Source organism: Dysidea avara, chromosome 2, assembly GCF_963678975.1.
Source record: "Dysidea avara chromosome 2, odDysAvar1.4, whole genome shotgun sequence".
In the NCBI taxonomy this organism is placed as follows: domain Eukaryota; kingdom Metazoa; phylum Porifera; class Demospongiae; order Dictyoceratida; family Dysideidae; genus Dysidea; species Dysidea avara.
Genome location: NC_089273.1, coordinates 37,466,142 through 37,477,113, shown reverse-complemented (window position 1 = coordinate 37,477,113; position 10,972 = coordinate 37,466,142). Strand labels below are relative to the sequence as shown.

Sequence of the window (10,972 nt, the reverse complement as noted above, 5' to 3'; positions counted from 1 at the left end):
TTTACTTGAACAATAAACTTTCATGGCACGATCACATTGACTACATATGCAACAAAGCAAATCGATTACTTGGTTTCCTAAAGCGAAATTTACATTCCTGTCATAAACACTTCAAAGAATATGCCTACAAACAATTTCTGCTACCATCTATCGAATATTGTTGTGCCATCTGGGACCCACACCACCAAAATGACATTTCTAAACTTGAAATGATTCAACATCGAGCTGCTCGTTTCGTCTTAAATAAGCCTTGGAACAGACACCACCGAGACAGTATCACAGACATGTTAAATGAACTAAATTGGCCATCTTTACAAGAACGCAGAAAGCAAGCACGCCTCATCCTATTGTACAAGATAGTTAATCATTTATTATTGGTCCCAAATCGCTGTCTGCCATCATTAAATCAAACTGCTACCAGAGCCCATCATGATCAGAAATTTAATCATATACAGTCTTCAGTAAACACGTATCTCTATTCATTCCTACCCAGAACTATTCCCCATTGGAACGATCTATGTATCCCTAATCTATCTACCATTGATCTTGAAACATTTAAACAATCAACTACTCCTACTTTGTAACTGTAACTTAGCACTTATTGTATTTATTGTAACTTAGCCCTCACTGTAATTTAGTATTCATTGTAATTCTAGCACTTATTGTAACTTACCACTTACCGTAATTTAGCACTAGTTGTAACCTAGCACCTATTGTAACTTAGCACTTATTGTAACTTAGTACTAATCATTATTGTAACCTAAATTATAGGCACTTATGTTATTGTAACTTAAACTAGGCACTTATGTGTACGTACCTTGTACATTAGCGTAAAAACCCTGTTGGGTGTTTGCTAATCAATAAATAAATAAATAAATAGACAGCCTTTATGCAGGGGCGTAGGGAGGGGGGGTTCCAAAATTTAGACTTCTGCAAGCAGGATCCTAACACACCATTTAGTGCGGCAGGACAAAATGAGTGAGTTGATAAAACTTACATTCATCTCTCAGGGAAGGATTTACAGAGGTAACATGAGCCCTCTTCAAAACTTGTTAAATAGATCGATATACTCTAATAGAGCAGTCAGGTATATAGAGAGTTTTCATCGCGTGAGCAAAATTACGTAATTTATTGAAGCCGCCATATTGGAGCACCAAAATCCTCAAGCACGAGTTACTGATAAACCCTGACTGATAACAATGGTTCAGTGTGTGGTATGCGGATGTACTAACCGTACTGATCCTGGTCCGGGCAGTAACCAAGATGAAAACATTTCATTTCACAGAATACCGGCAGTGCATGACAGAGAAGGAAAGAAAGACTTCGAGTTGAGGAAACTACGACGAGACGGGTTTCTTGCCGCTATTCACAGAGCAGACCTCGACATGGATGACCTACAAAAGTACAGAATTTGTTCGAAGCATTTTGTATTTGGTCAACCTGCAGACTTGTACAAGCAAACCAGACCAAACTGGCTACCAACTTTACATCTTGGGCATAAACGCAGTAACACTGAAAGTGTTTCGACAGCAGCAGTGGAAAGGTATGAACGGGCTCGAGAAAGGGACCAAAGGCGTCTTGTAAACCAGGAAATGGAAAAAGTGCTACCTACCATAATGGCTAATGAAATTGATGTGATCATTATCGAAGAGGTGAAACTGATTGTGACAGAGCAGATTGAAATTGCATACCAATATTTTAAGGCAAAGGAGGATAATGATTGTGAATGTTCCAGCAAAGTTGCTTTGTTAGAGAAGGAGCTTGCAGATAGTAAAGAAGCCATCAAATCTTTGACTGAACAGTTACAACAAATGAACGAGAAGCATTCACGAGGTCCCTTTACAGAAGAAAGCCTGCTTGATGCAAGTGATGATGCCATAAGCTCATACTCTGCCTTACCAAATTTTAAAGTCTTGAAGGCTATTTTTGATCACGTACACAAAACCTTACCAAGTGATGGCATCACCAAGTTGTCTCCTTTTCAGGAATTCATGTTTGTGATACTTAAGCTTCGGATCAATCCTCCTCTGCAATTTATGGCTTATCAGTTTAGAATTTCTACAGCTACTGCCTCAAGGATTTTTATGAAATGGCTGAAACAAATGGACTTGCGATTGCAAGACCTGATAATCTGGCCAGACCGAGATGCCCTTCAAAAGACAATGCCTATGTGTTTTCAAGCATCATTTGGAAAGAAGGTAGCTGTGATAATTGATTGCTTTGAAATATTCATAGACCGGCCATCGAATTTGTTAGCACGTGCTAGCACGTGGTCTAATTACAAGCACCACAACACTGCCAAAGTGCTGCTAGGAATTGCACCTCAGGGAATTGCACCTCAGGGAATTGTTTCATTCGTTTCAGAATGTTGGGGAGGTCGAGTAAGTGATAAGCATCTCACTGAACAGTGTGGGATTTTAAAGAAGTTATTACCAGGTGATGTTGTTTTGGCAGATAGAGGGTTTGACATTGCGGAGTCAGTAGCTATGATGCAGGCACAGCTCCACATTCCTGCCTTCACAAAGGGTAAACAACAGTTGTCAGCAATGGAAGTAGAAAGTACGAGGAAGATTGCAAACGTAAGAATTCATGTGGAACGTGTTATTGGTTGTGTTCGTCAGAAGTATTCCATATTACGAGGCATTATTCCAATTGATTTTGTAACAAAAAGACTGGGTGAAGAAATCCCTGCCATTGATCGTATTGTACGAGTATGTTGTGCCTTAAATAATGTATGTGCATCTGTTGTACCATTTGAATAACCATGTTTTGAATTAATACACAATAATACAATTACTGTTATGGTTTTAATGTTAATAGAATTAATCACTGTTGTATCTTTCTTGACTTTCCTTTTCCTTTGGTTTTACTGATCTTTTGGCAATCACTACAGTACCATTTTCCTTTTGGTATAGACTTGTCACTCATTTTCAAGCATTTGAGATGGAACCACTTGATTGCACATTCATTATTATCGCAGCAAATCATTGTCCCCTCATCTGGGCCATTGCAAATGCAAAAGTGTTCATCTTCATTTGAATGGTCATGGGAAGCACTTAGTTCTGTGGTCTCAGCTGCAGCTTGAAAACTGGTGGAATGTTTTTCCAAATCATCAGATGATGTTACAGTTTCCCGTGTATACCAATGGCCTATAACTTCTGGCAACAAGCATGTAACAAAGAAACGTTCAGATCTCACCACACAGTCATCCCAAAAAGAGTTGTTTCTTGTTATACGCTCAACATACAGACTAGGTTCCATGTCGGAAGAGCCAAATGTGAGCAAACAAAAGTCACAGTACTGTACATCACAAACAAAAATCTGCGTTTGCACTTGGTAATAGTAAGCATGTCTCTGATCCAATTGGAATGAATCACCTTGTTTAACCAGGCAAAACTGTCCATCACTAGCCACTGCCTCTTCAATGCTATCCTCGCGGTGATTGTAAGGACACTTCACCTCAAGTACACGCTTATCACAACAGTCGCACTCTACTATGCCGTCAGGGGAAGCTCCAATGTATGGCCACCTTGGATTAATAACTAACCCATTTTCTAATACCTGCAGGTTCTGATGATCCTTGCTGACAGCCTTTATATATTCTTCACGTGCAAGCTTCTCATGCTTCCGTCCCCAATCTGTTTGCTTGCTTGTGAAAACAAACAACTCAGGGTAACAAATTCTTTTAATAAGGCTCTTTGATGGCTTTGTACTATCCGTGTGGCAGACTGCTTTCATATTAGAAGCAGTAACTCTCCCAGCTCGATACTTAAACCACAACTTGGAATTTGCTTGTTGCCTCGTCTGCAACTCAACCTGTTCAGCCATTTCATGTGTTACAGTTAGTGTAACATCTTTGCACACATCAAGCAAACACTGGTATCCAAGAGAAACATATTCCAGCTTGTAAAGTGAAGCAATTGGTTGGGGGAATGTTGACAAAGTTGTCTTCGGCACATACACATCAGAATACTCTGGGACAACTGATAGCACAGCAACCTTTGGACCAGTAATGCTCAAGGCACTGAAAAGCTGTGTCAATTCATCACTGGTTGATCTCATGCCTTCTCTAGACTTATGTACTTCTTTAGTACCTTCACATCCATCAACTAACTCATCTAATTTTCGCTTTTTACCTCGAGCAGAAGTAAAATCGATGTCCTTGATTGGTAAGTACCGTGCAGATTTCAGCAAAGACGGCAACGCCCAAGCACACTGGCCATCCGTACAGCTTCTCACTCCTTCAAGTCTACTTAGCGTTTCTATATAGAATAGCACAGCAGCAACATGAGTGCAAACTTCACCAAGGCCTGCCATACAGTTACAATGGGCACAGCATACTTCACCATTTTCCTCTATAATCATCCAACACTTTAAAGGAGTGTCATTCAATCGTTGGGAATGGAACACCTGTAATAAAAGCATAGTAAGCATTGTGTTTACTTTAAATCTTTAAAATCTTCTTACCCTTCCAGTTGTAACGAATTTTCCAGCAACCCTACGGGTGACAACTTCTTTAACCCATCCACACAAATTGATTGTATGCCTCTAGTCCCTTTCTTGCTACGAATTGTTCTTTACTTAAAAAACTAGTTCTAACAACCAAATACGACAGTAAGTCACAAGCATCTACAGGAGGGCAGTCGTCACATCCAGAGCTCTCAACTGGTGGAAATCACTTTGAGTGAGAACATAAGTGAAAATGAGTGAGATTGGTATGAAAATGAGTGAGATTAATTAGAGGATAGGAGACTCACCAGCAGTGTGTCAGTCATACTCCTAAATGCAAAGGATTTTGCATCTAGGGGGTCTGGGATATGAGAAAAGTTTGCAACTCAAGACATTCTCAGATGCTATTTTGATCAAAATTCATGATTTTTGGACAAAATTTATACAGACTTTAATCACATACAGAAAGAGATTATATTGCATAATGTATACGTAGCTATTATATAATTCATTGTTTGCTGCTGCTGTGTGCCCTGTTATATTCTGATGTTGCTTTCTTTGCAGATTTGAGCACCGCATCTGCAGGGCTGCATTTATAACTAGGCTCTGTTTTGATTATAACAGATAATGACCAAGATACATACAATAAATATACAGCATGGAAATGACTAAGTATAGCTAATAAATAATAATGTGAAGTCAGTTAATTATATAGCTAGCCATATTATGTAGTGTCCAATGAGTCAATAATGGGAATAGGAAATTAAACTTTCTGTTTACATGGCTTCTGTTGATGGTTAGTGGCAGAACAACCCTAACATATGTGAATATAATAATCACTCTCATGCATACAAGCATGCAAGACCCTTACGAGTGATCACGTGATGCTAAGAAACGGCTGCTTTGGCTCGAGATTCATGCTGTGAGTCAGAGAGATTAATGCGTGAGTTTTGAGGTGTTGTGAGTGAGAGAGTGAGATTTTGCTTCAATGCGTGAAACTCACGCAGAATGAGTGAGAGTTGAGAGCTCTGCACATCGCTCAAGATCTCCTAGAGCACTGGTACAAAAGGATCGATTCCACCGATTTTTCCTATCTTATTCAAGTAACGAGACCTTGCTTCATCTGGTAAACTACCTGCATTAGATGAAAGAGTAATATCTCCAACTTCAGACATCATAAATTCACTGTTCCACAAGCATTTAGAATCCAGTTGTAAAGTGGTGCTCCAATATGGCGGATTTATTAAAATACGTAATTTTGCTCACGCGATGAAAACACTCTATACTCTAATAGAGCAGTCAGGTATACTCTAATAGAACATGCATGTAAATATCCATGTCCATATGAAGTTTTTCAGACATTCCAACATTAAATGCAAAACTTAGCATGACCTTATACTGCTATAGCTTTGGTGTGCAGTGTTTAAAGATATAGAGCTCCAGTAATTTATCACTTTTGTTATGCAAAATTAATTCATGCTATGCATGTTTGTATAGTTATATTGTTTTGATTGTCATTTGTATCAGTGGATTCATGGCTCCTATACCACAGTGAGATATAACCATCACTTACAGATTACTATATGTGTCTCTATGTGTTATGCTGTCTGTTTCCACTAGGTGACTTTATCTAGTACTACATTCATCCCTGGGGCACTTAATGATCATAATTAATGTACTTTTTGCATAAAATATAGTAATTTGCTGAGTTTTGATTTATTAAAATATTGAAAGTCTCTCAGCGGTTGGGGGCTGCGCCCCCAGACCCCTGCTTCTAGTAACTCAATGCTGATGCTGGAACCCCCCTTAAAAAAATCCTGGCTACGCCCCTGTTTATGTCAAACGTTTTTGAAGTTGCTGATATAACAGACGCTACTGTCGCCTTTAATACAACTTTTGTTACCTCCAATATTTATATATTATATATATACCCAATTTGACAGCATTTTTTGATATGCACTAATCGCGTATGAGTTCTAGTCTAGTCAGTAAGCCACACCCATTTGCATGCATGGAACCACGATAATTTACCAGTTTCAGCAGTATCCACGAAGGTTTGTAAAAAGCCTACTTCAACAACTGCTTGACCCAAGGTTTGAAAATAATATTGACGAAATTTAAATTTGGCGGTTTAGTGACAAATCGCCAATTCGCCAAATTTAGTTCACCGCCAAATTTAATTAATATACGGTAACTGAAGGTGTATACTCTTCCTCTTGGATTTGTCCTAGTGAGTAAACAATGAAGTATATTATTGATGTAAACTCCGCTAGCACAATACACACATATGCATGCATACAAACATACACACAGAGCACGAAGATGGTACATAAACAAGGATGTAGGCAGGGGGGTTCGGATGGTTCGGACGAACCCCCCTTTCAGAAGCAGAATTTTTTTAAATTAAAAATCACACCAAATCTTACAGCCCTGGAGCTCTCCGGTAGCTACTTTCCATGCAACTGGCACTCCTCTGTACTACTCTTTTGTGGAATTAATGGCAGTACTTATAACTGGATCCAAACTTGGCTTACCCAATGTACTCAGTGTGTTGTTTTAAATAGTGAATCCTCTAGTCCAGTGTCGGTAATGTCTGGGGTACCACAAGGCACAGTTCTTGGACCTCTAATGTTCCTATTGTATATAAATGACATAACTGAAGACATCAACTCACCACTCCGCCTGTTCGCTGATGATTGCTTGCTTTATAGAGTTATCAATAGTGTAGAAGACATCAACAGACTTCAAGAAGATTTAAATAAACTGTCAGAATGGGCCGATACTTGGCAACTTAAGTTCAATATTAGTAAATGTACAGTTATACATTGCACGAGATCCTTATCACCACTCACTTACGACTACACACTTCATAGTCACATACTAGATATATCTGATCAACATATGTACCTAGGAGTCTTAATTCATAAATCACTGTCTTGGTCACCTCACATATCAAATGTTGTCAATAAAGCATCTAGAACACTCAATTTCTTAAAACGCAATCTAAACAAATGTTCAAAACAAGTTAAAGAATCAGCTTACCTAACAATGGTGAGACCACAACTAGAGTATGCATCTGCTGTCTGGGATCCCTACCACGTTGGAGATATTTCAGAGTTAGAGAAAGTACAACGAAGAGCAGCGCGCTGGGTGTTGAATGACTATGGCAGATTCAGTTCAGTTTCTCTACTGTTGGATCAGCTGAAATGGCCTACATTACAAATTCTTCAGAAATTATCTAGGTTACAAATATTGCATAAGATACACTACCAACAGTTATCACTCCAAATTTCTCATTATTACTTACCAAAAACACGACCAACAAGACAATACCACCATCTTCACTATATTTTACCTACCTCATCCACCACGGCATACCAAAACAGCTATTTCTCAAGAACAATAAACGAGTGGAACATACTACCAACTGATACAATTGAAATTGCAGATAAAGATCTATTTACAGCTAGACTCCAATCATATTATTGTACCTAATTATAATGTATTTGTTTATGTGATTCCTGAGCATACCAGCAGGGCTGACTGCTCAGTAAACAATAATAATAATAATACTCTTGAGGGTCACATCACATTAATGCTGAACCCTGCAAATCATATCTATTGCATCATGTGATCAATTGCGCACATGATGAATGGCGTGAGTGAAATGGCGAAGGACTGTTCAGTGGTTGGTTGAGACATATTACAAGCTTAAGGCAGCAGCTGCTAAACTTGAGTGGTCACGTTATACATGTGTCAGGTTAGAACGAACTGTGAATTGTTGATGTATATTTACCTGATGAATTGTTTGTTTATTTATTACATGTTGTGGTCACGTGATGTCTCGAACATATAGGAGTACAAGCCAAGTCTGAAGTTATTGACCATCAACAGGAGGACCGGCAGAGAATAATGTATATAGCTGGAAAGAAGTATTGCCAACTAACGGACTCGAGTGTGGAGGGCTTCCGTGTGCTAGGAAATTGAAGTTGGCTGTCAGTATGCTGTCTGGAAGTGAAGATTAGTTAGTTTTACAATAGGTTTATAGTTTCTATAAGCTGCAACAGCTACAAACAAATCACCCTGTAGAGAGATCAGTTATAAACAAATCTCCCAGTAGAGAGATCAGCTAGAAGAAGTTATCTTGTATATAGTTCAGCTACAAACATATCACCCTGTAGAGAGATCAGCTAGAAGAAGTTACCTTGTAGGTAGTTCAGCTACAAACAAATCTCCCTGTAGAGAGATCAGCTAGAAGAAATTACCTTGTAGAGAGTTCAGCTACAAACAAATCTCCCTGTAGAGAGTTCAGCTGCAAAGAAATCACCCTGTAGAAAATTCAACCACAAACAAATTGCCCTGTAGAAAGATCGGTTAGAAGAGGTTACCTTGTAGAGAGTTCAGATACAAAGAAACCATTCTATCAAGAGCTCAGCTGCAAACAAATCACCTGTACAGAATTCAGCTACAAACAAATCACCCTGTAGAGAAATCAGCTAGAAGAATTCACCTTGTAGAGTGTTCAGTTAAAAAGAAACCACCATGGAGATTTCTGTAATAAATATATGTATTATATATACAATTTGTACATTTACTGATAAAATATTTAAAGTACATCTACTTCATCTTTTCTTCTTCCTGTGGTAAAGAAAAAAGATAGGTTAAAAAGTCCCAAAGCCGGCCATAGGCTGGCTTTGGAGTATACAAATACAAAAAGAAATGAAATCTAATCCAAAACAGCCAAGCTGTAAAAAAAGTGTGTGGCCCTCAAAAAGGCTATGGTGAAAAAAGATGTGAAATCCAAGGTGGCGACCAAGAAGTGGTTGTGGTGGTAGGTCAATGGTAAAAAGTTTAATAATGACAATTCAGGTGAATTTTGTGCCAAGACCAAGCAGCACAAAAATTCACTTGAATTGTTGTTATTAAAATTTTTACCACTAACGTACCATCACAACCATTTCTTGGTCGCCACCTTGGATTTCACATCTTTTTTCACCATAGCATTTTTGAGGGCCGCACACTTTTTTTACAGCTTGGCTGTTTTGGATTAGATACTAAATTACAACAGTAATGACTTGCTTTATTGCAGCAGTAGAAGGCTGAAACTGAGGTACCGTAGTGTAAATCAAGTGATTTTCCACCAACATTCATAGTAAATGCTACTAGACTTTGTCTTTATATGTATGTATACATAACAAGCAGTGCCATAAATAAACAATTAAAACTAATACGCATGGATAATAACCTGTTTGGGCTAACAACTAAAGAAAGATACAAACAAATACAATTTTTCCACATTAAAACATATCATCACAATAGTGGTAAAAATTCACAACCACTTTAAGATAAGTTCTAACGTGCACTACATACGTATGTACTATACAACCTCAAAATGTGGTCACACTTTACATATCAGCAAGAGGATTTGTCACATTCAAGATCCATGCATGGCAATTGATTATTCTGATCATTTTGTACTGGTACACATGACATCTCATTGTAACTGGTACATGCCTAACAACAGTGCTATCATGGCTACACTACAGCTCTTAGCACAACTTGTCAATTGTAACTACTGATCACTGATAGTCAATATCTATCTGTAACTACAACAGTACTACATGGATTGATGCTAACAACTGCCAAACCTCTAAGAAAACATGTCACTTCTTTAGCTCAAAAATCTAATGCTGGGGTCTGATTACAAGTTCAAGGTGATCACTCCTGGTGGTCTGACATATGTTGTGTATATCTAGTGATAATGTTGTTATAGATACCAATTTATTTGGTCACAACTTCATATTAGTGAAATTGATGAAACAACATGAACATGTAACCAACACTTGCTAGGGAGGCAAACATCTGATTTCTTAAATCTCTACATCATTTTAGTAACATATGAACATGAGTTTGTAGCAACTTGTTTAACTGCACCTGCGCAGCAGTAGAAGCTGAAACTGAGGTAAGTGATAATATGGATCCACCAATCAACCAATCGCTCTACAATAGCTTCCGCATCTGCAACCAATAGCTTCCGCATCTACGTAGAAGCTACACAACTATTCAAGGAAAACCACAGAAATGAAGTGACATGAGCAAAAGAACAACTGCTGCTCTTCTAAAGATTGAGAGAACTGAGTTAAGCATAACTGACAAACAAATTGCTATACATCTGGGAACCTTACTATAAATTTGAGAACTGTGAAATATACCATAGAAAACAGAATTTCATCCTATCTAAATATTACGTATATGTGACTGGGCCTGCGAAAATAGGGCATGTGGACACAAACTACACCCTGTCATACAACAGGACATATCTCAGTGCTGGAATGAAATATTTACACTCTGCAAATTGTATTATAATGCCAATTAATAGCTTAATACCTGCTGAAAATTTGAAAGCCACAGTAAGATGGCACAAAAAGTTATGGGCAATAAACGTTTGAAAAAGTAGACACATTTTATGTGCCCACATGCCCTACTATCACAGGCCTGGTCACATATTTAAAAGCTCAAGTAG

The 10,972-nt window shown here is 38.2% G+C and overlaps 2 protein-coding genes and 1 long non-coding RNA gene across 4 annotated transcripts; 1 reads left to right on the top strand and 2 right to left on the bottom strand.

Moving 5' to 3' along the window:
• The first annotated feature begins 1,145 nt into the window (after positions 1 to 1,145).
• Positions 1,146 to 2,798, top strand: LOC136247249 (uncharacterized). 2 transcript variants are annotated; one of them, XM_066038874.1, is made up of 2 exons: positions 1,255 to 1,402; positions 1,447 to 2,798. In XM_066038874.1, the coding sequence occupies exons 1-2, from the start codon at positions 1,390 to 1,392 to the stop codon at positions 2,760 to 2,762; spliced, it is 1,329 nt and encodes a 442-aa protein (XP_065894946.1). In that variant the 5' UTR covers positions 1,255 to 1,389; the 3' UTR covers positions 2,763 to 2,798. The 2 variants fall into 2 exon arrangements, with proteins under 2 accessions (XP_065894945.1, XP_065894946.1); XM_066038873.1 differs by having other exon boundaries at positions 1,146 to 2,798.
• Positions 2,743 to 4,521, bottom strand: LOC136247250 (uncharacterized). Its single transcript, XM_066038876.1, has 2 exons — positions 4,468 to 4,521; positions 2,743 to 4,410 (listed from the first exon to the last, which is right to left on the bottom strand). Exon 2 carries the CDS (start codon positions 4,363 to 4,365, stop codon positions 2,827 to 2,829), a length of 1,539 nt encoding a protein of 512 aa, XP_065894948.1. The 5' UTR covers positions 4,366 to 4,410; positions 4,468 to 4,521; the 3' UTR covers positions 2,743 to 2,826.
• A 2,431-nt stretch (positions 4,522 to 6,952) lies between these two features.
• Positions 6,953 to 7,654, bottom strand: LOC136244815 (uncharacterized). Its single transcript, XR_010695575.1, has 3 exons — positions 7,357 to 7,654; positions 7,124 to 7,307; positions 6,953 to 7,074 (listed from the first exon to the last, which is right to left on the bottom strand). It is a non-coding gene; the product is annotated as an uncharacterized lncRNA (long non-coding RNA).
• Between the last annotated feature and the right edge of the window lie 3,318 nt (positions 7,655 to 10,972).